The 26,566-nt window shown below is 46.5% G+C and overlaps 5 protein-coding genes, 1 non-coding gene and 1 pseudogene across 11 annotated transcripts; 3 read left to right on the forward strand and 4 right to left on the reverse strand.

Moving 5' to 3' along the window:
- Nucleotides 1-955: 955 nt before the first annotated feature.
- LOC112895880 (V-type proton ATPase subunit E-like) lies at nt 956-4,255 on the reverse strand. The gene is made up of 6 exons (XM_025963881.1): nt 3,597-4,255; nt 2,908-3,008; nt 2,579-2,735; nt 1,907-2,103; nt 1,377-1,476; nt 956-1,250 (listed from the first exon to the last, which is right to left on the reverse strand). The coding sequence occupies exons 1-6, from the start codon at nt 3,696-3,698 to the stop codon at nt 1,215-1,217; spliced, it is 693 nt and encodes a 230-aa protein (XP_025819666.1). The 5' UTR covers nt 3,699-4,255; the 3' UTR covers nt 956-1,214.
- A 202-nt stretch (nt 4,256-4,457) lies between these two features.
- Nucleotides 4,458-5,112, reverse strand: LOC112895882. Its single transcript, XM_025963882.1, has one exon. It carries the CDS (start codon nt 5,085-5,087, stop codon nt 4,833-4,835), a length of 255 nt encoding a protein of 84 aa, XP_025819667.1. The 5' UTR covers nt 5,088-5,112; the 3' UTR covers nt 4,458-4,832.
- Nucleotides 5,113-5,262: 150 nt separating this feature from the next.
- LOC112895879 lies at nt 5,263-9,217 on the reverse strand. Of its 4 annotated transcripts, none has more exons than XM_025963880.1 (4): nt 8,387-8,803; nt 6,605-8,278; nt 5,816-6,231; nt 5,263-5,399 (listed from the first exon to the last, which is right to left on the reverse strand). In XM_025963880.1, coding segments are annotated over exons 1-3 (2,085 nt in total). In that variant the 5' UTR covers nt 8,388-8,803; the 3' UTR covers nt 5,263-5,399; nt 5,816-5,821. The 4 variants fall into 4 exon arrangements, with proteins under 4 accessions (XP_025819665.1, XP_025819662.1, XP_025819664.1 ...); XM_025963877.1 differs by lacking the exon at nt 5,263-5,399 and adding an exon at nt 9,088-9,217 and having other exon boundaries at nt 5,516-6,231; nt 8,387-8,420; XM_025963879.1 differs by lacking the exon at nt 5,263-5,399 and adding an exon at nt 8,994-9,008 and having other exon boundaries at nt 5,516-6,231; nt 8,387-8,420.
- A 983-nt stretch (nt 9,218-10,200) lies between these two features.
- Nucleotides 10,201-10,339, forward strand: LOC112896067. Its single transcript, XR_003229356.1, has one exon. It is a non-coding gene; the product is annotated as a small nucleolar RNA Z247 (small nucleolar RNA).
- A 3,990-nt stretch (nt 10,340-14,329) lies between these two features.
- LOC112895565 (G-type lectin S-receptor-like serine/threonine-protein kinase At2g19130) lies at nt 14,330-17,602 on the forward strand. Of its 3 annotated transcripts, none has more exons than XM_025963527.1 (2): nt 14,330-14,733; nt 15,845-17,602. In XM_025963527.1, exon 2 carries the CDS (start codon nt 15,849-15,851, stop codon nt 17,505-17,507), a length of 1,659 nt encoding a protein of 552 aa, XP_025819312.1. In that variant the 5' UTR covers nt 14,330-14,733; nt 15,845-15,848; the 3' UTR covers nt 17,508-17,602. The 3 variants fall into 3 exon arrangements, with proteins under 3 accessions (XP_025819312.1, XP_025819314.1, XP_025819315.1); XM_025963529.1 differs by having other exon boundaries at nt 16,102-17,602; XM_025963530.1 differs by having other exon boundaries at nt 14,331-14,733; nt 16,502-17,602.
- A 235-nt stretch (nt 17,603-17,837) lies between these two features.
- On the forward strand, nt 17,838-20,493 carry LOC112895566 (GDSL esterase/lipase At5g45910-like). The gene is made up of 5 exons (XM_025963531.1): nt 17,838-18,925; nt 19,005-19,232; nt 19,322-19,467; nt 19,601-19,886; nt 20,001-20,493. The coding sequence occupies exons 1-5, from the start codon at nt 18,646-18,648 to the stop codon at nt 20,255-20,257; spliced, it is 1,197 nt and encodes a 398-aa protein (XP_025819316.1). The 5' UTR covers nt 17,838-18,645; the 3' UTR covers nt 20,258-20,493.
- Nucleotides 20,494-21,149: 656 nt separating this feature from the next.
- LOC112892887 lies at nt 21,150-22,357 on the reverse strand (annotated as a pseudogene).
- Nucleotides 22,358-26,566: the final 4,209 nt, after the last annotated feature.

Here is a 26,566-nt window from a genome sequence, read left to right on the forward strand (position 1 = left end):
CCGGCGGAAAAGGGCGCGAGGCAGGAACTGGCTCACTGCTGGTGGGCCCCACTTGTTCGCACGGCGTAAGAGCATCCACAATCCATGATGCTAAGTTCCAATATAAAGAAACTTTATGGATGCGCAGCAGTTTTTCACCTCTCTTCGTATATGCTTGTTGCAAAGAATAGAAAATTATTGATTCTACTCCGAGCAACATACAGATATGGGGAGAGGTGAAGAATAGATATTTTACTGTTGTAGAACCGTGGTTAGCACATTCGCAAAAATTCTTCACACCGGAGCAAGATAAAAAAAATAAAGAAGAAATATAGGCATCAGAACTTAGCACCATATGAGGTGCGATACACTGGATCCACTAGGAGGGATCTGGAGAGGTGGCCGCAGTAGCCACGTAGGAAAGGCGGCGGCCGACGGGGATCAGGCATGTTTGGGGATCATCATGTGATCTGGACGCTTGAGGACAATGAGAAACTGTTGGATAATTTTCAGGGAACATGTTATCATGACCTAGCTACTCGTATCATTCACATGTTTGAATGGAAGTTTCCCAGAATTGGAGCGAATGAATTTTATAGAAAAACATCTAAGATGTGTTTGGCAGAGCTTCCAAAGCTGATTCTCTGTTGAATGCAGCTAATTCATGCAGCAGGAGCTCTGCCAAATATTTTTTCAGAAAGAAGTAATTCTCCGCTGATTCTACGAAGAAGCTGGAAAAAATAGCTTCTCCTAATTCTGTGAAGTAATTCCCCATCCTAATTTTTAATTTATACTACAAAATAAAGAAGAATCACTCAGAATCAGCTGGAGCTCTACCAAACACCCTAAATTTTTGTACGATTCTTCAACATTTAGTGTCATTTAGTGTCCTAATGGCAGCCAATCAGGATCATCATCTCTCTTCCACAAAAGCAAATAAATGACAGCCAACGGGATCATCTCCAACGAGAAAGCATGAAAGACCTGGCAGCACTACACATCCGCCTTATTTTACGAAAAGATCGTCACGAATATGAACACAGTTTATTTCCTCTTATTTGCTTCGGTGCAGGATTGGACGCTATGGAATCTGATGACAACGCCTCCATAACAAGAAGTAATAATAATTAAGATCAAACAGTTTGGTAAATCACTATTGAGCTGCCAAGCATGCTCCTGGACATCATCAGGGTACCCCAAAGAGTACTGAGCCGAGTTCTGCTTTCAAGGATTGGTTACGCGGCTACCTGTCTGAAAAGGCTTTGACGGATCTGTACATGTGCCAAAGAAAGGTTTTCATCAGACCAGAGAGGTGAGAGGACATGCACGGTAAACTAAACAGAATTACTTCTGAAATCAATATGTTAGAAGGAAACAGAAAAAAAAGTGTTGCTTACCTCGGGCAGCTTTTTTCTAAAAACCACTTGTAGTCTAGCATCCAGTGTGTTTTCACAGACGATCTTTCCATCTCGGGAAGCTAGCACAACTCCGCCAGAGCTACATTGAAAGGTATAACAGTGAGCACTGAGATGCCAACCTTAACATTCATTAAACATGATTAGATTGTTCTGATGATGACGAACAGATCTTGTATACTTATTCCAGCCTTTAGGATTACTCAAATATGATTACAAAAGTACAATACGATACAATACGACATTTACCCCTAGTACAATTGCGGTGATTCTATAAAAAAATCCAAGGCAATACTGGGAGAATATCGTGAGAACTGAGAAGCAATGAAGCCACCATGCAACAGATTCGATCATTTAACATGGGAAATGGCAAACACCCTTTAGCCATTTAGGACAGAAACTTCAGATAGCACTAAATTGAAAAATTTAGTAGCATGAAATGTAGAGTATGAACAATCGGCAGCAGAAATCATCAAAGGAGATTTGATCCCATGAAAGGTTGCAGGCCTTACCAGGAGGGACCAGGTGCCTGATAATGACTGGGAGCAGATGGCAGATAGACATGACGGTCTACCACTATCTCAGGAGGATATACATTTGCTTTCTCTGCATACTCATTCCTTGCCGACTCCAAAACTGAATCAACAAGCTCAAGATCCTCCTTCCTGCAGCGGAGAAGCACAGCTGGCTCTTTCAGACGCAGCAAACTCTGTTCATAGAAAATTGCTCAAATTACTGGAGAAATATGGAAGTAGATGTTAGTGCAAATGAACTCTACTCATGTACATTGGATAGATATACCAAATTGAGCATCAACCGCTGCAACTACTTTACAAGTCTAATAAAAAGATTACATTATTCTTCTAAAAATTATGACTTGAATATTACTCGAAATTCAGGCACATTATTCTTCAAGGATTTTCACAGAAAACTGAATCATTTTATATCATCAGGAAAATCAACATGGCAATAGGATTGGTGTTATTTCCAGCAATGAGAACCCTACCAGACTAAATGGCCTGAAAATGGAATAGACAGCACAGCTGCAATAGCCTGTTTTTCTTTGTGTTTCTTTATGGACCGCGTTTGTTCTCTATGTCTGCTGTTCAAATGAGCAATGCAGTAGCTGCACCAAGTTCGTGCTTCCTATTCGCATAGAAGAAAGCAAATTAAGTCCTGCTAACCTGAACAATAAGTATCTTCAGAAGTTTCTTATAGGTTTGATGATCTCGGCTGATGTACAGTAGCTCTTTCCTTGCTGATTCCATCATATTTGTTACTAAGTCATCCTGAGCTTGAAGAACTTTAATTCGGGAAGCATTGAGCTGCATTGAGTAGTCACTGCATGGAATAACACACAACAAGGTCAGTGAATAGTTTTTTTAATATATTGAAATAGGATGCCAAAGAGAGAAATCATTCAAAATGACCTGTAATGAATAGTTGATTAATTTACAAAGTGTGAAATAGGTAACAAAAAATAAGTCACACAAATAATAACAAGAAGTATTACATTTTCTTCTTGATACCAACTTGCTTCTCTTTGCGATCAAATTCCTGCCTGATCTTCTTCTTTTCAGCTTCCACCAATTGCAATTTTTCAATTTGGAATTCCTGAGTAGTTATCATTCACATAAGTTCACTTCATAGAAAAAGTTGCAGAGCCTTCAGATGAAAAGCGCATAAGTTCAATGGCAATGGGCACGAAATCTAATGGAAGTGGACATCCTAGTTCATTCTTTTAATTCTCTGAATTTGCGTTACATGGTACTACACCAAAAATCCTGTAAAAATAGTTCAGCTAAATGCAGGACAAGTGGCTGTCTGTGCCACTGGCAAGTAGTTGGAGTATTTAACATATTTGTACTTCATACTAGAGAACTGGCAACAAACGCAGTGTCTCGGTAACAAGGCAACGGCAGAGGTTCCAACAGTACTAGCACAATATTCCAACACTGCAAAATCAAAAGGCTAACGAAACTAATCCGGACGACAACTCCTAAACCCTGAATCCCAACTTTGACCATGCACAGACCCCACCCTCACATTGTCCGATCCCTGTCCAATTCGCTGAACCTACCACTACCCCACGCTGTACCAGATCCGAACCTGCGCGATCCGGATCTCGCCGATCGCTCACGAGATCCGGCTCTTAAAACCCTCCGGAAGACAATGCGCTGAGGAAGGGCCGGGCGGGGATACCTCGGCGGCTGCGGCCTCGATCTCGACGGCCTTCTCGACGGCCTCCTGGCGGATGAAGTCCGTCATCTGCTTGAGCTGCCGCGACACGTCCACGTCCTCCATCTTGAGAACTCCCTGAGCCCTTCCGCTTGCTGGTGCTCCGGTGATCGACGGGGAGGTGGGAGGCGGAGTCGCCGCGGCGGTGGGTTTTGTTTGATCTCTGGGATGTGCGGGTGGTGGCGTCGTGGCGATTCGTTTCTATCTGACGCGGCCGTCGCGGACTCCCTGAGATTTTCCTTTTCTTTTTTTCCTCTGTATCCGCTTTGTATTTATTTTTTTTTAGAGGGCGTTTCGTATTCTGGTGTTTGTGTGAGATACGCCGCCTATACGCGTACACGAGGTGGACTAGGACGATTAGTGGACCTCAACTGGCCCAGGAAAAACCTCGGTTTAACACGGGCTGGGCCTCTTCAACCGTTTCGGCCCAAAGAAACGGCCTTTCATGGGTTTTTTTTAAAAGTAAATTTCTTGTATGGCCCTACAATAACAGCCCCTTATTCGACCCTAGAAAGTTCGAACTCTTTTTTTAACCTTATTTTTATCTGCTATCCCTTCCTTCCTTCCTCGACCCTACCGTGTTCCGTTAAGGCCGTGATAGAAGATAGAAACAAGGTTAAATAAGGGAGTTTGAACTTTTCAAAACTAAATAAGGGACTGCAATTTCTTTTAGGACCATAAAAGGAATTTACTTTTTTTTAAGGCTTTCATGGCATTGCCTAAGAAGGAAATACTCGGCATATCCTCTCCCAAAAAAATAAAAAAAAGGAAAAACAGAAATACTCTGTATAAACGTACACTATCCATGAACACTTGGTGGTAGGCTGGTAGCTCAAACACGATGTAAAGGCTTGCTACAAGGTAGTACTTGTACATGAGTTGCATGCCACGGGACATGGGTTTATGGGAAATACATTTACTGAGGGATACAGCACTGTGCTTGCGATTGTTTCAGATTATCATATATACAGTCATACAACCGACTGATGGTTCATCATTTGTGCATCTGAGCACTGAAAAGACACACGAAAAGCTCCGAGCTCGATGGATTCATATGTGCATGCACAAAAAGTAAATCATGTCAAGGAGACGACGACGCCCAGGAACATCATCAGGCATTCAAACCACCAGGCTTTGCCGCTTGATTGAAACTAAGCCTGCAGCGAGCGCCGTCACCGGCAGCGAGCGCGCGGGCGGCTTTCAGAAGTAGGGGAAGCGCGCCCTCATGGCCGGCGACGGGCAGGACTCCTGGCAGAGGGCGTCGAGCTTCCACCCGGGCAGGGGCACGCAGTCCTCCGCGCGCCTCTCCTTGCCGCTGCGGCGGCCGGCGTCCACCGAGGACGGCGTGCCCGGGCTGGTAGGCTCCTTGCCCGCCGCCTTCCCCGCGTCCACGGCGGCGCCAACTCCCGGCGCCGGGTCGATGGTCACCTCCGGCAGACGGCTCTTCCCCTCCATCTCAGGATCTCCTTTGGATTCAAGTTGGCTTTTGCTGTGCGTGTGCTACTCTGCAGTTTGCTTCTCTACAGCTGACATCTCTTCACAGCAATTTGGTTTGCAGTTTATATTCCTTTGCAGATGGCGATGGGTTTGTCTTCTATTTTGCTGCAGAGAAACGGATAAGATCGAAGTGGGTGAACATTTCTTCACCGAGTTAGTGCTCTGATAGCGATGAGCACATGTTGACAAAGATGATTATCTTCTCCTCTCGCTTTTTCTCTTCTTTCATTATTGTGGCTGGCTTACGCTATCCTCTTTCCCACGCAAATCCTGCAGAATCGCCCCATGTGTCTGCTGTGTTCATCAGGTAAAAATTTGAAATGATCATGATACTGCAAAATGTATTTCCTGTGATGGAAACATGGTTACCACATTCAAGATGCAAATAACACCCCCAAAACACTTTCTTTTTTGTGATCGCCTATACACTGCACAAGAAATGGATTCTAACAAATTTTCAGATTCAGTCTCCACACCCTAGGTTCTCATGTTAATAGGGACTAAGTATGAGTAACAGGCACTTCTCTCCTTGACGACTGAATAAGGGTAACATGCAATTCTTCCCTTGACATCAATCTAGATTCTAGGCTCTATGCCTCTATCCTAGCAGAGATTGAACTAAGAAGACCTACATGGCTACATACATGAGCACTTGTACAACAGAAACAAAATTCACGCTATCAGACCTCGAACTACAAGCCGAACAGATTATCGCTGGGGCCAAAGATGGATCCACCAAACTGCCTAGTGTTCAAGTCTCCACCATCCAAGGCCGACGGGAACCTATCGAGCCACTGGGTGAGGATAGGGCCGTCAGAGTCCTCCACCCATGACGACGTCATGTCAATGCCATCCAGTGCGATTGGGTCCCCATCCAACTTCTTCCTCGTCTTGGGTTCAGAATGGAGCGTGAGATTGTAGTGCACGTAGGCTTGGTCGGCCAAAGCCTCCTTGTCCAGCTTGTTGCGCTTTTCAGAGTGGTTCTGAAGGATTATATCCCAGTCTCTTTGGAACGTCAAGGTGCTGCAAACCTGGCTGGTTATCCTGACAGCGGCTCGTTGCAGTGATGGTGCTGAATCGCCGTATTGTTCCCACCACATCCCTGAGCACAAGAGCCGTCAAATTAAATTGAGAAAACAGAATGCGGGAGTGCCTTAAAGATGATAAGTTGCCTCTGAAATATCTTCAATCCAGATAAGTGCATCAAAGGTATATAATCATCAGCTCCAACAAAAAATACGACAATGGATTGGCCTAATGACCTCAAAACACAGCGCCACAAATTAACAACATGTGACATAATACTGATATAAATAGCCAGTAATAGACAGGATGCCCCAGAATAAGCTTATTACTAATTCTCTACTGAGAATACGAACGTGAATGCAGAAAATGCAATTCAACAGTATCAGAAAAATAGCTGCTGCATTCGAGAATATTAGAACAATGCAGCTGACATAAGTCATGACGCATACCTGGGGAGGTATTGTTACGGGCCTCTTTAGCAATGTTAGAACCAAACATCCCTTGTGCTTTGCGGAAAGCATGCAATTGAGATGTAATATCTTGCCTTAGGTCAGGGGTTGTAAGCACCTTATCAAGAACATGGTAGAACTCCTCCTTGATACTAGTGAAAAATTTTACTTCTGGGTTATACTGGATGCTTGGGTTCAGATAGGCCGCTGCTGAATGAAGAGGTGAATGCAGCTCTGCTTGCCATTTTTGCTCCACTATGTCCAGAAATGACTTACATTTGCCTTCGTCCATTATGTAGTATGTTCTAATAGAGTCCGTCACCTTTGTCATAGACTCATATATGTAACCAATGGCAGCTTTGCCTCCTGAAACATCCCTCATGACCCTCAATAAAGGTTCAGAAACAGCAGCTATCTCTTCAACTGCTCTCCAAAGCTCATCATCATTGAGTATCTCAACACAAGGAATGGACCTACTTGCATATGAAGAAGATGAATATTCAGCGCAATGAAACATTTGCTTCAGCTTTGACCTGTGCCTCAACAAGGATTTCAATGTGAGAAAATCTGATACAGACTTTGTAATCCCTGAGCAAACAAGCTCTTGCCCTGCCATGGACTTTCTCATAAAATCAAGAACCCACTTATTGTTGTAGATAAATCGTGTTATGGTTTGTGCTTGGCAGATGCATTGGTTCACCCAATCAATCTTGGAGAAGTCATCCAACATTGAGTTAATGCAGAAAGATGCACATGGGGACCAAAAGATGCTGTTGTAGTTCTGCATGATTAGCTTGTCTATGCTGCCATAGTTTATATTCTTGTCGGCGATTATCTGAACAACATTCTCTGGGCCAACTTCTCGAATCACCTCATCGAAGAGATCATACAACCCTCTGTGAGTTTTGAAGTGTGGAGAGGCATCCACTGTTTTGAGGAAGAATGTCCCTAGAGGAGACGACACAGAAAAGTTGATTAGGGCTTTCAATTTGTTATCAGTCCATGAATCAGCCAATATAGTGCAACCTGTTGTCACCCAATCCTTTTCAATCTCTTTTGTTTTCTGCAAAATCTCTGACTTGAGCTTGTGCAACCACTTGTCCTTCAGAACCTCTGCTGACGGCCCTCGGAACCCCACACCACCAAGTACCTCCAGCATATGCTGGTATGAAACCGAGTCTGCTATACTGTAGTCCAACTTATTCTCGAAAAAGAATTCAGCTATGCATCGTTCAGCCTCCAATTCTGAAGCAGCGCGTGACTTGTTAGCAGCACCAGATAGTTTTGGTACCGGAGTCGACACTTCCAGAGCAAGAAGGTGATTTTGCTCAGCAGCAAGAGTAACAGCTGGAGAGTTCATCACCGGCCCTGGAGAAGTAGACTGAGACGGAACCTCCCGGGTCCGTTTCGGGGGTACCGACAGTTCAGCTACCCTCTGCCTCTTGAGAAGCTGGAACTCCTTGTACTCCTCCTTTGCCGATATGATAGCCTTCACCTTCTCAATGACATCTTCCTTCACCTTGGTGCAAGGGTTAACCCCTTTGCTGGGAATTTGAGACAGATGGAACTTGAGCCTGCTGATGCCACCATTGAGAACCTTGTGACAGAACCTGCACCGGACTTTGTTCCCATCCAGCTTGTCGCAGTACTCCCAGCAGGCATCTCTCTCCCGCACTGGAGGGTAGACGGTGAATGAGCAGAACAGAAATGCAGCACATTAGATATTGATACACGCATGCTTTGAGTTAAAGATGCATGGTGCAATCGGAGCAGGGAAATTACTTTACGGTGCAGCAGCAGGACTTCAAGTTTATACCTGGAAATAAAAGAAATGTATTAATTTCCAAAAATAGAAAATGCTGCTTATGATGAAACTCAAGCACCTAAGAATTGAATGATGTTTAATTAGGAACTCAAAAGGCAAAGGTAACGGCATAGGGAAGCTGAGCTCATGAACAGTCTTGGTAGCAGCATATCAAAGTGTTACTGTACTCCATTGCCAGTTTATCCAGCAGTCTCCCCACCCCAATGACCAACATACCATGCTTTGAGAGTTTGTTTCGTGTCCCAGTCCCAGTTAGATGATATATATACTAGCGAGGTGATTGTACAGCACCGGAGCATTTATTTAGCAATCGTACTGGAGTGGGAGATAAATAGATAGCTGAAGAAATGAGGCTCCGCTTCTTCTCCCGGAACTAATCAGAAGCCCGTACCCCGCAAGTCGGCCCTGCGGAACAGCAAGAGAGAGCGCCGGTCGACTCGTCCCCCCAAATAGCCCGAGTTTCAGCTCCCAATCGCGACGAGCACGAAAAGGCTCCGCCCAGCTGTGTTTAGCATCTGAACGACTGAACCCCACGGATCCACTGGATCGCACAAGCCACTATCCCTCTAATAGTTCGCGAGAAGCAGTCCAGCTGCCGGAACAGCGCGAGATCTGGAAGGGTTCGAGCTCTAGAAATCGCGGGAGAGGAGGTGCTGACCTGAGTCCTCCACCTCCACTAAAAGGTGTGCTGCTCCGTGCTCCCGACCCGAGAGTTCATTTCGGGGGGGGGGGGGGGGGGGGATATTTCTTCTTCTCTTCTCCCCGATTTATCGCCAAGCTCTGGTGGGTGGTGGCCGCCGCCGCGATGCGAGCGGAGTCGTGGGAGGACACGAGATGATGGTGGCTTTGTTGCTTGCCCCCTCTGCAACTGCGAGAGACAGAGAGATATCGTGAGGCGGGCCCTACCTAACGCTGGGCCGGCCCGAGAAGGAAGCGTGCAAACCAGAAAGAAAGAAGAGGTGCCCGCAGCCCGCGTTCGCCGCCGCCGCTGCTTTTCATTTTTCAATCGTCGTCGTCATCTTCTTCATCTAGTTCCGCACATCCCTGGGAACACAAAAAGATGGGGCGAGTTTTGTTAGAGATTCTATCTTGGAGTCTATTTACTATTTTATCTCTTAGCTTTGTATAGAACTGTATCCTGTGCTGATGATACAATTATGTAATCGTTCATGACTAGGACTTACAATATCCGTATATAAATAGAAACCAGGCCACCCAATCTGGGTTAAGGCGTTCATCATATTTTACATGGCAATCAGAGCAACCTCTTCCGCAGAGTTCATCAATGGCGTCGTCCTCAACTTCGTCAACAACGTCTTCACCCCTCGGTCAACCTGTCACTGAGAAACTCACCAGAGACAACTTTCTTTTTTGGAAGGCGCAGATCCTTCCTCCTCTCCGAGGCGCACAGCTCAACGGGCTCCTTGATGGGTCACGCGCAGCTCCGGCCAAGACCATTGATGTCGAGGAGGCCGACAAATTGATCAAAAAGGTCAATAATTATGAGTACGCCCTATGGGTGGCTCAAGATCAGCAGGTTCCTGGTTATCTACTCAATTCTTTGTCCAAGGACGTGTTGATCCAAGTGCTTGAAGCCAAGACGGCGGCACAGGCGTGGACATCTATCACGCCTCTCTTCTCCGCACACTCCAAGGCACGGGTCACGAACCTGAAGATGCTGCTGTCGGCCACGAGGAAGGGCGGCATGACGACAGCCGCATATTATGCCAAGATGAAGACTATTCGCGACGAACTCGTGGCGACTGGCAAGGGCCCTGACGATGAGGAGTTCATCTCGTTCGTCCTCAACGGGCTCAACTTTGACTACAACTCCCTTGTCTCCTCTGTTCTGGGATGCATGGACACCATCACCGTCAGCGATTTCTATGCTGAATTACTTTCCTTTGAGATGCGCCTTCAAATGCTCAAGGAAACTCCTGATGGTGAGGGTCAGTTTCAGTCCTCGGTCAATGCCGCTTCACGAGGACGTGGCGGTGGCTACCGAGGAGGTCGTGGTCCTCCCAACCGCGGCCACGTGACAGGAGGTCGTGGTCCAGGAAGTCGTGGATCGGGAGGCCACCCTGGTGGCGGGAAGAACAAGGAGCCATGCCAGATCTGTGGCAAAGGTGGACATGTAGCGCTTCGTTGCTGGTACAGATGGGATGAAAGCTATCAAGCTGGAGATGAGAAGAGTGCTAACGTTGTAGCATCATATGGCGTTGATACAAATTGGTACACGGACAGTGGTGCAACGGATCATGTCACGTCCGAGCTTGAGAAGCTAACAACGCGTGACAAGTACACGGGCAGGACAAGGTGCACACGCCCAGCGGATCAGGTATGGTTATTAGTCATGTTGGTAATGCATCTATTCATACCCCTATGCATAATCATGATCTGATCCTTAAAGATGTCCTTTGTGTTCCGAGTGCCCATAAAAATCTTGTTTCCGTGCATCGTTTAGCCAAAGATAATAAAGCTTATCTTGAATTTCACCCATCCTTCTTTCTGATTAAGGATCAGACGTCGAAGAGGGTCATCCTTCGCGGCAGATGTGAAGGGGGACTCTATCCCTTACCAGCACCAGATATAAAAGCGCATGATAAGCTTGTCCTTAGAGTCCAATGTCCATCTTCTGAAGTCTGGCATAGCCGATTAGGTCATCCAGCTTTTCCTATAGTTAGGCATATTGTTCAGAGTCGTAATCTTCCATATTTAGCAGAGTCTAAGTCCCAGTCAGTTTGTGATTTATGTCAACGTGCAAAAAGTTATCAGCTTCCCTATGGAGTTTCCACTAGTGTGTCTACTGTTCCTTTTGAGCTTGTTTTCTCAGATGTTTGGGGACCAGCTCCCACGTCAGTTGTTAGACATGACTATTATGTAAGCTTCATTGATGATTTTAGCAAATATATTTGGATCTATCTCCTTAAGAAGAAGTCTGATGTTTATCAAGTCTTTCTTAATTTTCAAAATTTTGTTGAAAGACAATTCCAGTGCAAAATCAAAACTATGCAAACTAATTGGGGTGGTGAATATGAAAAATTAAACTCTTTTTTCCAGAAAATTGGAATTTTTCACCATATTTCTTGTCCTCGTGCTCATCAACAAAATGGCTCTGCAGAAAGAAAGCATGGACACATAGTTGAAGTTGGTCTTGCTCTCCTTGCAAATGCATCTATGCCCTTAAAATTCTGAGATGAAGCTTTTCTCACTGCTACCTATCTCATAAATATCCTGCCAAGTAAAGTTCTTGACTTTGATACCCCCACTAAATGCCTTCATGGCCATGATCCTGATTATTCCATGCTCCGCATTTTTGGTTGTGCTTGTTGGCCCAATTTGCGTCCATATAACATAGGAAAACTTGCCTTTCGTTCTACTAGGTGTGTCTTTCTTGGCTATAGTCCCCTTCATAAAGGATACAAGTGTCTTGATCCTAGCACTGACCGTGTTTATATTTCTCGTGATGTTGTTTTCGATGAATCAATTTTTCCCTTTTCTGAGCTTCATGAGAATGCCGGTGCTCGTCTTCGAAAAGAAATTCTTTTGCTTCCTGAATTCTTACGCAATGGGGATCATGATATTTGCATTAATGATGTGACTAATGATCATAATCAGTGTGCTTCTAGTTGTCCTTGTGGGTTGCAGGTTCCTCGGTTGACTCGGTCTAAGCATCTAGACAACAATGTTGCAATTCCTGCTCAAAACGACGCTGGCGACATGCAATACGGTGTCCAGCAGCCTGACGCGCCAATCGTGAATGATATCCTTGTACCAGGGACACCTGTGCATGGCGGCAGCCCCAACAGTGGCGCGGGTGCACTCGGCACTGGCGCAGACTCGGCTGGCTCGGACATGGGCGACGCTGGCGCAACTGACACTGATGTCGACGTGTCCGAATCGTCTGCGTCGGTTTCAACATCGCAGGGGAGCCATACCGGATCCGTGGCACCTCCTCCTTAGAAGGATCTCAAGATGCCTAGAGGGGGGGTGAATAGTCAAATCTGAAACTTAAAACACTTTACACACTGTCAGTAACACAGGTATCCGGATACTCCGGATATATGTCCTGATACTCTGGGTTTTGTGTCCGGAGTTTCCGGAAATATTGTCCAGAGAGTCGGGGTATGAAACAAAGTATGCACTAACAAGATATTGAAGCTACAATTTAGATCGAGTAAATTTGGGTAAGCTAGTAGTACCTTAGGAGTGTTTCTAACCAGTTGTCTTGCTCTAGAGACTAATATAAATGTAAATCGATCTCAAACCCTAGAAAGTTAGTCTCACACGCAAATATCTAATAAAACTAGTAAGGAGCACAAAATAGAGACATAATTTGTTTCCCGAAGTTCACTCCCAAAGGAGCTACGTCTCCGTTGAGGAAGGATTTAAGAGACGGTGCTCAAGAGCCTTTAGTCGTTATTAAAATTGTTACGGTACGACTTGTTTTATCTGTTGCTGTGACCAAGAGGTGGAAATTGAGACAACTTGATGTTCAGAACATGTTTTTGCATGGTGTTCTGGAAGAGGAGGTTTATATGAAGCAACCACCTGGGTATGAAAGTTTAGAATTTTCAGACTATGTGTGCAAACTTGATACAGCTATCTATGGAATTAAACAGACCCCAAGAGCCTGGTATTCAAGGTTAAGTTCAAAACTTCTGAACCTTGATTTTGTTGCATCAAAGTCAGATACTTCATTGTTTATTTACAAGCATACTGGAGTTATCTTGTATATGCTAGTTTATGTTGATGACATTATTGTCATTGGATCTTGCGATAAAATTATCTATACACTATTGAAGGAGTTGAAATCTGAATTTGCACTCAAAGAATTAGGTGATCTACATTTCTTTCTAGGAATAGAAGTGAATCAAACTTCAGATGGAAATTCCTTGTCTCAAGAAAAGTATGCTTTGGATCTCTTGCAACGAGTTGGGATGAAGAATTGTAAGCCGTCGCCTACTCCACTGTCATCGTCTGAGAAACTTTCAGCATTCAAAGGTGAACCGCTGACAGCAGAAGATTGTACAAGGTATAGGAGTATTGTTGGAGGGTTACAGTACTTAACTATTACTCGACCTGATATATCTTTTTCAGTAAATAAGATTTGTCTGTATCTACATGCTCCAACGGCAGCTCACTGGTCAACAGCTAAGAGAATTCTGAGATTCGTGAAAGGAACATTGAAATTTCGGTTGCATTTGTCCAAATCGTCAATGCAACTACATGCCTTCTCAGATGCCGACTGGGGAGGAGATTTGGATGATCGACGCTCGACAGGAGGCTTTGCTATTTTTCTTGGTCAGAATTTGGTTTCATGGAGTGCTAGAAAGCAGGCAACGGTCTCACGGTCAAGTACAGAAGCAGAGTATGAAGCTGTTGCTAATGCAACTGCCGTATTGATATGGATGCAGTCATTGTTGGGTGAACTTGGCATTCATCTCAAAGAACCACCGTCAATGTGGTGTGATAATTTAGGAGCCACGTACCTACAAGCCAATCCGGTCTTTCATGCTAGAACAAAACATATAGAAATTGACTATCATTTTGTGCGAGAAAGAGTAGCATGAAAGGAACTTCTTATCAAGTTTATTTCTTCTAAAGATCAAGTGGCGGATGGCTTTACTAAAGCGTTCTCAGTTCAAAGTCTCAAGGAGTTTCAACGCGATCTAATCATCTAAATCTTCGTGGCTAGTGGAAGTTTAGATTGAGGGAGGATGTCAGAGAGTCTATCTCGGAGTCTATTTTCTATTCTATCTCTTAGCTATGTATAGAACCGTACCCTGTGTTGATACGATTGTGTAATCGTCCATGATTAGGAATTGCAATATTTGCATATAAAAAGAAACCAGGCCACCCAATCTGAGTTAAGGCGTTCATCATATTTTACAAGTTTCCCTCTTTTTCCGGCGAAAAAAATGGTAGATATTTCTAAAGCCATACAATAAACCGTGCTGGCATAGGAGTACTTCGAAAGGAGAATCTGGTGGCTGCTGCTTTGGCTTGTCGGCTATTTATCTGTGCTTCTTGTTCTTGTCTCCTACCGTCCTGACCCGGGAAAAAATCGTGAAGGGAGGGCAAGAAGGGTTTCGTCGGAGTCATATAGATTTATCGTCTAACGATGACTGACTCGGTGCAGATGGCGGAAGGGGATACCGGCCGCGGGTGTGTGGAGCACCAGTCATGCTGAGCTAGCTGGACGAGCGCGAGGTGTTCGATAAAATGCCTCCTCGTGAGGGCGCGTTCCGGGGCCAAGTCGTTGACTTGATAACAAACTCAGCCGGCATCAACAAGGCAACAGGTAATGCCGGTCTCTTCACATCAGTCGTGTGTACTAACTAGTATTTGTTTGACTCGGTTAGTGCGAAACTGATGTTGACTGCCAACCAATATAGCATGGACTCTTTGACTCTTTGTATGTATGCAATGATAGGAGTAATAAAATATGAGCATGGATCTCAATTTATCACGGGTCAATAGGACTTTGTATGATAGAACCCAAATGCCACAGTCAAGTGCGGAAGTGCCTACCATGCTTGACCTGAAAAACTAGGCAATGACAGATTGACAATGGGCACCCTTGCCGCTTAAAAGCAGAGCCTTTCCTTTCCTTGCATACATCGATTTGGTGAAGAGGGATTCAGCACATACATTAGCTGGCAAGAAGTATCCCCAGGAATGGAGAAGGCAAGGAATTGGAGGTTCTTGTTCCCATCTTCCTTTGTTTTTGTGATTCCCTCCCTGCTCAGCATTACATATCCTTGCTGCAAATTCACGTATGCAATAGACACCCTTCTTCCAGGACAATTCCTGAATGGTTCCCAGAGCCTAGTGTCGAAAAACGGTGTTTTCATGTTGGGTTACAAATGCCCTTCTGGAGACGGACTCGGACATGGTTCGTACTGTGGTTTTGGCATCTGGTTTGCTAACTCATCAGGATGTGATCGTGATAATTTACCTGTTTGGCAACCTGATCAGTGTGGTTATTTCTCTCTTGGGCAACCTAATCAGTGTCGTTATATTATCTCCCCATATTATAAGCTCTCATTCTCAGAGGATGGCGTGCTAAGTTTAACCTCCGTATATGCACCCTATTCTATTTGGTCCTCACCCTACATGACGACCACTTCTATCTCTGCTGTTGCGGTACTTCTTGACAGCGGAAATCTTATAGTAAGAGACCAAGTGAACAGTTCCATTGTGATTTGGCAGAGTTTTGATAGCCCATTGAATATACTACTGGGAGGAATCCTGGGATTAAATACAATCACCAGCAAAAACGTCACCCTTGTTAGTTATTCTTATGGGCCTTACTATTCGTTTATGTATACTCTAGCATTGGATATAACTAGAAGGCGAGGTTTTACCATTCAACGTAAAAATGATTTGATATTCGCCAGTACTTTTCCTAGATGGATGGACATTCGTGAAGATGGAGACTATGGGCTAACATTCAATGACATGCATACATACATACAGTTAGATAGTTCTGGGGTAATTAGATTGACTAAACGAGGGGAATGCAACTCTATTTTATGGTCTGCTCCAGAAACTGTATGCGACCTTGATTCATATTGTGGACCACAAAGCCTCTGCATAATGTCTGGCTCCTGCGAATGTCTCTCTGGTTTTGATAGACCGTTGATGAGAGGATGGATTGGTGATTTTGGTTGTACAAGAAAGGTTGATCTTAATGGCGAAAGCACTGCTGCACAACCAGAAGAGGCATTTTATCCAATAGATGGCATCCACAGATATCCTCGGGGTGCTTTGGTGTCACAAACTACAAACATGAATCGGTGTGAATCCTCTTGCTTAAGGAACTCTGCTTGTACCGCCTTTGCTTACAATAAAAGTTGCTTACTTTGGTTCGGGGAGCTGTGGAATACAGTAGTGCTTGACTCTGGTTCAAACGGCGATCGTTTGTACATACGTATAGCAACTGAACAACAACAAGCTTGTTCTAGAGCTGCTTCTCTGTTTTGTTCCCAGAAAAAAGTGGTTTTTCTATCAGTGATTGGTGCGTTAGCCCTCATTGCTATTGGTCTGATTTTTTTGTGGAGATGCAGAAGAAAGCTATTTGAGACTAGAAGGGTGAATGGCGATGGAAGCCTCATGATCTACTCGTTTGTTCAAATAAAGGACTCAACAAAAGGTTTCTCTGAAAAACTCGGAGAAGGAGGGTTTGGTTGCGTTTTCAGAGCAATGTTACCAGATTGTACTGTCGTGGCTGTCAAGAAGCTAAAAGGCCTCAGACAGGAAGAGAAGCAATTTCGAGCAGAGGTGCAGACCATAGGTATGATTCAGCACATCAATATTGTTCGTCTGCTTGGGTTTTGTGCTGAAGGTAGTAGAAGGTTCCTGGTGTATGAACATATGGCAAATGGTTCTTTGAGCAACTACCTGTTTTCCAAGGGTTCCTCTAAGTTAAGCTGGGAGCTGCGGTACTCGATGGCACTTGGAATCGCACGCGGCCTGGCTTATATGCACGAGGGATGCAGGGATTGTATTTTACACTGTGACATAAAGCCAGACAACGTGCTTCTTGACGCAGAACTCTGTCCTAAGATTGCCGATTTTGGCCTGGCAAAGCTTCTTGGTCGAGACTTCAGCAGGGTACTGACAACGATGCGAGGCACCATCGGATACCTTGCACCGGAGTGGATCTCAGGGGTACCAATCACACATAAGGCTGATGTCTACAGCTATGGGATGGTGCTTCTCGAGATCATATCAGGGCGAAGGAATTCAGAGAAAATTAAGGAGGGGAAGTTTACATACTTTCCAACCTATGCTGCAGTTAGGTTGAACGAAGGAGATGATGCCATGTGCCTGCTGGATGGTGGTCTGGAAGGCAATGCTGATGCAGAGCAGCTGAACAGAGCCTGCAGAGTCGCCTGCTGGTGCATTCAGGACGGTGAAGATTGCAGGCCCATGATGGGGCAAGTTGTTCGCATGCTAGAAGGTGTCATGGATGTCGAGGTCCCTCCTGTTCCGTGGTTACTGCAAAAGTATATTGGCATGGAGGATTCCACCTCTGGAGATTCAGAGACAGTTTCTGAAGTCTCTTGTTAGTCCGATGGCATCCCTTTCTTCTCTGTATTTCTGAACTCCATGAAACAGCGTGTGCTGCAGTATTGAGCTATATCTTCAGTCTATGCTTGTTTAAAGGCTCTTTGGATTCATCTCCGTAGACCTGTAGAGAAATTGTGCCATCTGTTGGGTGAAGCAGAGAGGTAACATGGTATTATTTCGTTGCGACTCATTGTATTATCCGCTATGTATTTTGTGTGCGTGATCTACTTGTTGACAGTTATGCTCTTAGTTTTCTTGAAACTTTGAGCGGGATGACGTATTGTGAATCTTGAGCATGTGCTACGAGACTCTGGGTAACTCTGGACCTGAAGATCTTGCAAGTAGTAGCTCTCCAGTCTGTAGACTTGTAGATGCAGAGCAGTGAAGCGCGAGTATCCCAAGAATTTTTCCCCAGAACATTGGACCTTTTCAAATACGGCCCAATAGGCCACAGGCCCCAAGTCTCTAACAATAAGCAGACGGCCCAACCCATCTCGCATCCAAGATCCATCGAATCCAGCGAGTAGCCGATGCTGGCTGTTCTCACGACGGCGTCCAGCGGCCTCGGCGTCGTCCATCGCTTCACCTGTCTCCTCCTCAGTGGTGGTGTATCGCGGCGCATGCAACGTGGCCAGCAGCCCGCCGCCGCCAGATGCCAACGCTGCCCTCCGACATGGGACGGTGGTGCACGGGTCGAACGCCACGCCGGGCCGGCTGAACGAAACCAAGGTGCTCGACGAAACGGCTCCCCCGGAAATGGCGTCGGGGTTACCTTCGGATGAAATGCTAGCTTTCACGGCAGCGGCATCGTGCCATCGGCCATCCACGGTGCATCCTCGCGTGAACCCTCCAGCCAGCCTGCCAGTGCCAGTGAGATGTGAATGCTGCACCAAGAGCTTCGTGACAGGACGGACAGGGCAACGCGACAGGGACGCCCATTGATTCTCCCTGTCAAGGAGGTCCTAGCCAAAACGGGGCGAGCCCACGCGTACGGATCCAGCCACCACCCGCCGCGCCCCAAAATCCCCGAAACGGAGCGCCTAGCTGTGCGCCGCTGCCAACAAACGGCCAGCCAGTAGCACTGGTGCGTGCCGTGTCGTCTCGCCCCGGCGTGCAGGGGAGCGAGAGCGACGACGACATGGGCAAGCTCTGCCTCTTGGTGTGCGCCGTCTCGCTTCTCCTCGCTGTGGTCTCGTCGCCGGAGTCCGTACTGGCGGCGTCGTCGCCGCCCCCCGCCCGGCGCCGCTACGGCTCCATCTTCAGCCTCGGCGACTCGTACGCGGACACCGGCAACGGACCCGTCGTCTTCGGCTGGCACTCCATCGCCAACCCCGTCATGCGCCCGCCCTATGGCTCCACCTTCTTCGGCCGCCCCACCGGCCGCAACTGCGACGGCCGCCTCCCCATCGACTTCCTCGGTGCGTCCCTTGCTGGCGGCTCCGATCACTTGCCCATTGTCGTCGACTTGCTGATCGCTCTGCTTGCTCGCACTCGCAGCTGAGAGCCTGGGCCTGCCGCTCGTCCCGCCGTTCCTGGCGCGCAGCGGGACCGCCACCTTCCGCCGCGGCGCCAACTTCGCCGTCGGCGGCGCCACCGCCCTCGACGCCAGCTTCTTCCACCGCTGGGATCCCCCGGGCGGCAGCGTGTTCCCGCTCAACACCAGCCTAGGCGTGCAGATGCAGTGGTTCGAGTCGCTCAAGCCCTCGCTCTGCGCCACAACCAAGCGTATGTTCTGTTTGTTCACTGGTGACTGGTCCACTCGCTTAAAGCCTTGGACTTGCCGAATTCTTGACGAATGCGTCCGATGCGTCCAGAATGCAAGGAGCTGTTCGGCAGATCACTCTTCTTCGTCGGCGCATTCGGGGCCAACGACTATCTCCTCTCCTTGGCTGCCAAGAGCATCGACGAAGTCAGATCGTTCGTTCCGGACGTCGTCAGGAACATCTCCATGGCCGTCGAGGTACGCGCTCCAGTAACCACGAACCCATCTGCAAGAACGCCACCTATCGAGAAGTAGCAGCATTGATCGGAGGATCAAACGAAACAACTCTAACTAACGGCGGTGAGCTGCTGGGTACATACGTTCGTAACAGAGGCTGATCCGGCACGGGGCGACGACGCTGGTGGTCCCCGGCGTGATCCCGGTGGGCTGCGCGCCGCCGGTCCTCGTCACGTTCGCCGACCCCGACCCGGCAGGCTACGACCCCCGGACGGGCTGCCTGAAAGCGATCAACGACCTCGCCGCCCACCACAACGCGCTGCTACAGGACGCCCTGCGCGAGCTCCAGGCCAAGCAGCGCCCGGCCGGCGCCGTCACCGTCGTCTACGCCGACTTCTTCCGACCCGTCATCGAGATGGTCACGTCGCCGGCCAAGTTCGGTCAGTACTCACTACTCAGTAGTACTGGTCACAGTCCTGCATGTCCCGAAACTTGATGCGACCCTTGCCCGTGTGCCGTTGCAGAGATTAAAAAACAAATGGTGGTTGTTGCAGGGTTCGAAGACGTTCTTACACTCTGCTGTGGAGGGCCGGGGAGGTTCCACTACAACAAGCAGGTTTTCTGCGGCGATCCGGGGGCCATCAGGTGCAGGGATCCATCTGCCCGGCTGTTCTGGGACGGTGTGCATCTGACGGAGGCGGCCTACCGGCACGTCGCCGCCGGCTGGCTGAGCAGCATAGAGTCGCCGCGAAGTGCCGGAGCTGGTACCAACAGGACGGCTCCAACTGCAACCGTGGAGTTCCCGTGCTAACGAGCGTTGAAAGCAACCAACCGAAAGCATAAAGTTAGGGCATGAATGGCGAGTAGCATATGACACCAGCTTTCGACCTCCCGTGATAGAGAGTGACTCTGAAAGATAGATGACTAAGTTCATGGATGCATTGGTGCCCCTTGGCTTGTTGCTTTTATTGAGTGACCAGATCTAAATTTGTGACGACCATATGGAAAGCTGAGGGACCGTACGAGTAAGGGAGCATGCTTGTGAAACCAATAGTGTTCAGGGCGCAGTGCTCTCAGCCATATTTAGGTTTCAGTTCATTCTGGAAAAAGGGAAAGAAAAGAAATTCTTTGTTTCAACGAGTCTCCCATCGTCCCAAAAAACGCAACTCTTGCTTCCTGAGGAGATAAACAATTTCAAATTTGACCAAATTTATATAAAATAATATTAATATTTATATTATAAAATAAGTATCATTAGACTAATCATGTAATATATTTTCATACTAAATCAATTTGGAGACATAAATATTAGTATTTTTTATATAAATTTTATCAAATTTAAAATTATTTAACTTTTCAGGAAGCGAGAGTTGCATTATTTTTAGAATGGAGGGAGCAGGACGCTAGCACCTTATGCCCAAATAGACTTCGAGGCCCAGGAATACCATCCTGATATTTGGACCATTAAATCAACCCATCAAGCTTAGGGATCAAATTAAATCAAATTAATTGATATTTCTCAACATAAATCACAGGCGGCCCAAGCCCAACCCAAAGCCTTGATCCTGGCCTGGCCCTGGCTCGATTTCACTGCCTATTAGGTTATTGGACCGGGCTTGGTGGCCATTCTGAGCCCGAAATGAACCCGGCTTTTATTTGGTCCATCCCAAGCTTGGCTCAGCTCAACAAATAAATGCTCAGGTTGCCCCATTGGATTAAAGGAGGAGCTAGACAACTTAAGCCATCGCTTCTATTTCTAGTTTTCACCGGTTAAGCTCCCGGTCATTAGCTAGCATGCAGTTGCAGGCGAGTTGATGCTGGTGAGCCAGCCGTCGGCGATGTACCGGTTGGCCGCCTCGGTGAAGTGTGCGCCATCCCAGAACAACCGAGCAGATGGGTCCGTGCATGTCGTCGAGCCTGGGTCGCCGCAGACGACCACTGGGCTGAAGTGGTACCTCCCCGGGCCTCCACAGCAGATGGTCAGAGCATCCTCTTGAAACCCTGCAACAACAAATAGATCCGACGCGTCTCTTTCCTCTTAATGAAAAGAAAAATGTGTGTAGGCACGGTCGCTAAAAAACAAATAGATCAGATACCAAGCTCCAATCATCGAGTGCTGGCATTGAGTTACTGACCAAACTTGGCCGGCGACTCCACCATCTCCATGATCGCGCTGAAGAAATCGGCGAAAATGATCTCGACGTCCGGGTGCCTGGCCCGGATCTTCTCTAGGGACTCCTGCAGCAGTGAGTCGTGGTGGATGGACAGCTCTTCATCTCTCTCAGGCAGCCTGTCCGGGGGTCGTAGCTCTTGGTGGGTCGGCGTCGGCGAAGTGGTGGAGAGTCGGCGGCATGCAGCCCGCCGGAACCATCCCGGAAACCATCAACGTTATCGCCCCGTGCTTGATCAACATCTGCAAGCAATTTAGCGCATGGTTTTGTCAGGTACAAAAATTTTCTTGTCAGACGCTAGCTACATTCTAGTTGACTAGTGGCACACTGTGGCAGTGGGTGGAGTGAGTGCTTACCTCAATAGCCATGGAGATGGTTCTGATGACGTCCGGCACCAAGGATCTGAGCTGTTGAACGTTCTTCCCCGTGTTCAACAATAAGGCGTAGTCGTTGAACCCGAGCTCGCCGACGAAAAAGAGGGATCTGCCGAACAAGTCCTTGCATTCTGCACGCAGCAGCGTCGCTCGCTGTGTGTCTGTGTTTGGTCCCTCACCAATAATGCGGCCCGTACTGTATTGACAATTTGACATGCACCTTGGGTCGTGGCGCAGAGGGAGGGCTTGAGCGACTCGAACCACTGCGTGCAGCTGCACGCCTAGGCTGGTGTTGAGAGGGAACAGCTCGGCGCCCGGCGGCTCGCCGTCGTGGAAGCAGAATCGTTCAAAAGGGAAAAATGACATGAACGGGCAGCATGTGCTCCGTCGATCCAAACAGAAATAATTTTGCAAATGGTTACGCACAGCCAGTAATCCCATCGATCCACTCTGATACACTATTAATTCAAAAGCGTCAGGCTAATCCGTCTTGGTGGTATCACTGGCACGGAGTATTGGGAGGGGTGGGCCTAGGCGACGGCGGACTCCAAGGGCGCGCGCAGGGAAAGCCGTAGAAATGGCCGAGCGGTGGCGGCGGCCCGAGCGAGCAAACAGGCTTAATGGGCCCATTCTTCCACGAAATGCTAATGGGCCTAACGTTTTTGCATCCGAGCGCATCGCATTAAGGACTTTTTTTCAAAAAAGGGGATTAAAAAAAATTCGAAAAAGGGGTGCCAGTTGGAGAAATTTAGAGAAATGGGTGCCTCCCGCTCGCTGAACGGGCGGAAAGGGGCCTCCCGCCCAACCATAGGGCGGGAGGCTCAAAAAAAATTTCCAGGAACCTCTTCACGAATAAGAAAACTTTTCTTATTCGCGAAGAGGTCCCTGAAGCAGGCCTCCCGCCCGGCCACTGGGCGGGATGCCTACCGCCCGGCCAGTGGGCGGGATGCTCCTGGTCCATTTTTGTTATATTTTTTCTTAGATTTTTTGTTTCAAAAACTATTTGAAATTCAGAGTTTTTTCAAATATAAGATTTATTCGCCATACTCTTATGTATGCATATAAAATTTTAATTCAATTTTTTGCAACGTAGAATCTAAATATTACGATAGTACAATACATGAAGCCATTAAAAATAAAATAATATGATAATGAATATTACAAATACATGAATCCAAATATTGTGTCTTCAGTCAATGCGGCAAATATTATAAATACGCATCCAGGTCTGATAGAATCTCAACGCAGCAAATATTACATATGAGCAAACAACGTTTAAATAAAATTACAACTAAATGATGCCTGATGACGTACTAGCACTCGATCGGCGACGTCTCCCACTTCTTGATGCAACCGGAGGTCTTCCATCTGTAGCATCTGTAAGTATCTAGGCCCTCAAGGTATGTTTCGGTGATTAATGACAACCATTATTATGACTAATGAGTTTGTGCAGCTTTATAGATCATTATCGCTCATTTGGTTATATGTCAAAAGAGGCCCCTAACTTTCATTATTCAAAAAGGCGATCTCGGCATTCAACTTAATAATATATCAAGACTAAGGATCCTTCTAGTCCTAAGTGTCATAAGGTTGAGAAGGACACTTAGGTTAGTATAGGTTTTATAGTTTTGTAGTGATCGCACTATTAAGAGGGGTTTAGGCTTAGTAACTTGAGCATGGACATGGTCATTTGAAAATGGATGCACACAATGGTCACTCAGGTTTCTTGAAGCTCAAATAAGTGGTTTCAACTTATATCTCAAGAATATTTGGATTTCATTCAAGACTCAAGTCAGAAAAGGCAAAAACAGGAAAATCCTTAATACCGGTTTAACCGACGCCTCAAGTTTTCTATACGTCGGTTAAACGAGGTCAGCAGAGTCTGGACAAGTCTATTCACCGGTTCAACCGACGATATTTGAATTTAACGTCGGTGCAGTTGTCCAGAGACTTGGTTTTCAGTTGATCAGTGGACAACTATACTCACTGGTTAAACCGACGCTATTTGATATTGGACGTCGGTGCAGTTGTCCAGTGACTTGGTTTTTCAGTTGATCAATGGATGACTGCACTCACTGGTTAAACCGATGCTACGACGGTTAATCTGCCTAAGCTGTAACGGCTAGTTTCCAGAAGGGGTAGTTTACATTCACCGGTTAAACCGACGATGACTATTGGAGCGACGTCGGATTAACCGGCGCTACGCAGTTTTCTGGCAGATTTTTCTCCAACGGCTCTATTCGTGTGAGCTGCCTATATATACCCCTCCAATGGGTCATTCTACTACTCTTGACACCAGGCAACACCCAAACACTCATACTATAGTCAAGAGCCACTTTGAGCTTCATCATTTCATACACTTGTTCATTCAATCATTCAAGAAGCAAGATTAAGGACTTGAGTAGAGAGAAGCTTGTGTGCATCCGTTCTTGGTGATCGGTTCTTGCTCAAGTGAAAGACCTTAGCTTGTTACTCTTGGTGATTGGCATCACCTAGGCGATCTTGGTGGTCGAGGTGATTCTCGCGGAGCTTGCCAAGGATTGTGGAAGCCCGGAGAAGAAGATTGTACGTGGCTTGATCTCCACCACACCGGGATGGTGAACGGAGACTCTTAGTGAGCGCCCTCGTCTTGGTGACTTGGGAGGTGACAATACTCTTTGTGAGTGTCACAACGTGGATTAGGGGTGTGTGCCAACACATCGATACCACGGAAAAAAATCCGGTTGTCCCTTGTCCATTTTACTTATTCAAGCATTATCTTTCTTGCAAATATTTTCATATGCTTGATTTAGGGATCATTACTTTGCTCTACCTTGCTAGGCTTCATCTCGTTTTATCTTTCCTAGCGTGCGTAGGTAGTTTAGTTACTCGGTTGGTGAATTGGTGACTTTCTAGCTTTGCATAGGTTAAGGTTGCTTTACCTTGTTTTAGAAATTGAAAAAGTCCCAATTCACCCCCCCTCTTGGTCCATCGATCCTTTCAATTGGTATCAGAGCCTCGTTGCTCATTTGGATCTTTAGGATTCACCGCCTAGAGCTATGGCCAAGATGGGTGGTTCGCCGCCTCACTTTGAGGGCAAGAACTTTGCCTACTGGAAAGTTTGCATGGCCGCATACCTTGATGCGATTGCCCCCGAAGTGTGGTCGGCAACTAAAGTCGGGTTCACCGGAACTCCCACCACCGAACAATTAAAATGGAATGCTAAAGCTAGAAATGCAATTTTCGAAGCTATTAGTGAGGAGGTCTTTGCTAGAGTAAATGGCATGGACCTAGCAAGTGATATTTGGAAGGAACTCATTGAAAATTCATGAAGGTTCCACCAAAGTTCGTGAGGAAAAATATCACTTGTTTAAAGCTAAGTATGATTCCTTTAAAATGCTAGCTCATGAAAATTGCAATGATATGTATTCTCGCTTGAATGTCATTGTCAAGGACATTAATGCACTTGAAATATCCAAAATTGACAGTGCATCCATCAATCGCAAGATCCTCATGCTCCTCCCGAAGCCCAAGTATAACAAAATCAATGCTATGCTTCAAAAGGAGGATCTCGCCACAATGGAAGTAGGAGAACTTGTGGGCGAAATTCGCGCTCATGAAATGAGCATTCTTGGTATGTCCGAAGAGCCAACATCAAGCAAGTCAATTGCTCTAAAGACCAAGACAAACAAATCCCGCAAGCTCAAGATGGTCAAACAAAACTCAAGCTCAAGCAATGAAGAAGATGATCATCATGAGAGCTCATCCGATGTTGAAGATGATGGAGAACTTGCTCTCATGATGAGAAAGTTCACACGCTTGGATGAGAAGATCAATAAGAAGGGTTTCAACTTTGACTCTAAGAAGGGAATGTTCCGGCCAATGGATGTCAAGGACAAGATTTGCTACAATTGTGGTGAAAAAAGGCACATCCGTCCAAATTGCCCCAAGCCGAACAAAAGAAGCAAGGACAACAAGAGTAAGCATCGCCATGATTCAAGCGATGATGAAGAAGAGGAGAGGAAGAACAAAAACAAGAGATTTGGGAAGAAGAAAGGGCACAGCAAGAAAAGTTTCTTGGTGGAAAAACAAGAGTGGGTGACCGATGTCTCATCAAGCGAAGACTCAAGTGATGAAGAAAACATCATCACCATCGCCCTCACAAATGAAGAACCATCTCTACCTCCGCCTCCTATGTGCCTCATGGCAAAAGGTAACACCAAGATATGTGAGGTAGATAGTGAAGATGATAGTGATGAAGAGCTTGATGCTAATGAATTCACTAACCTCATCAATGAGTATACATCCGTCATCAAGAGGGAAAAGGGCAAAGTCAAAACTCTTGAGAGCACTCATACCAAGTTAGAGCTTGCCCACTCCGACTTACTTGGTAAGTATAATGACTTGCTCAAAAAGCACAATGAGTCACTTGTACTTGCTAAGCAAGTTGAAGAGAGCCACAAAAAGCTCAAACAAGAGCATAGGGAGTTGGCTCACAAGTATCAAGAACTTGAATTTGCCTATGAAGTTATTGACCCAAGTCTTGAGAAAGTTGTTCATGAAAAGGTCAATGCTTCTACTTCATGTGATGACCTA

Source organism: Panicum hallii, chromosome 5 (genome assembly GCF_002211085.1).
Source record: "Panicum hallii strain FIL2 chromosome 5, PHallii_v3.1, whole genome shotgun sequence".
Classification (NCBI taxonomy): Eukaryota; Viridiplantae; Streptophyta; class Magnoliopsida; order Poales; family Poaceae; genus Panicum; species Panicum hallii.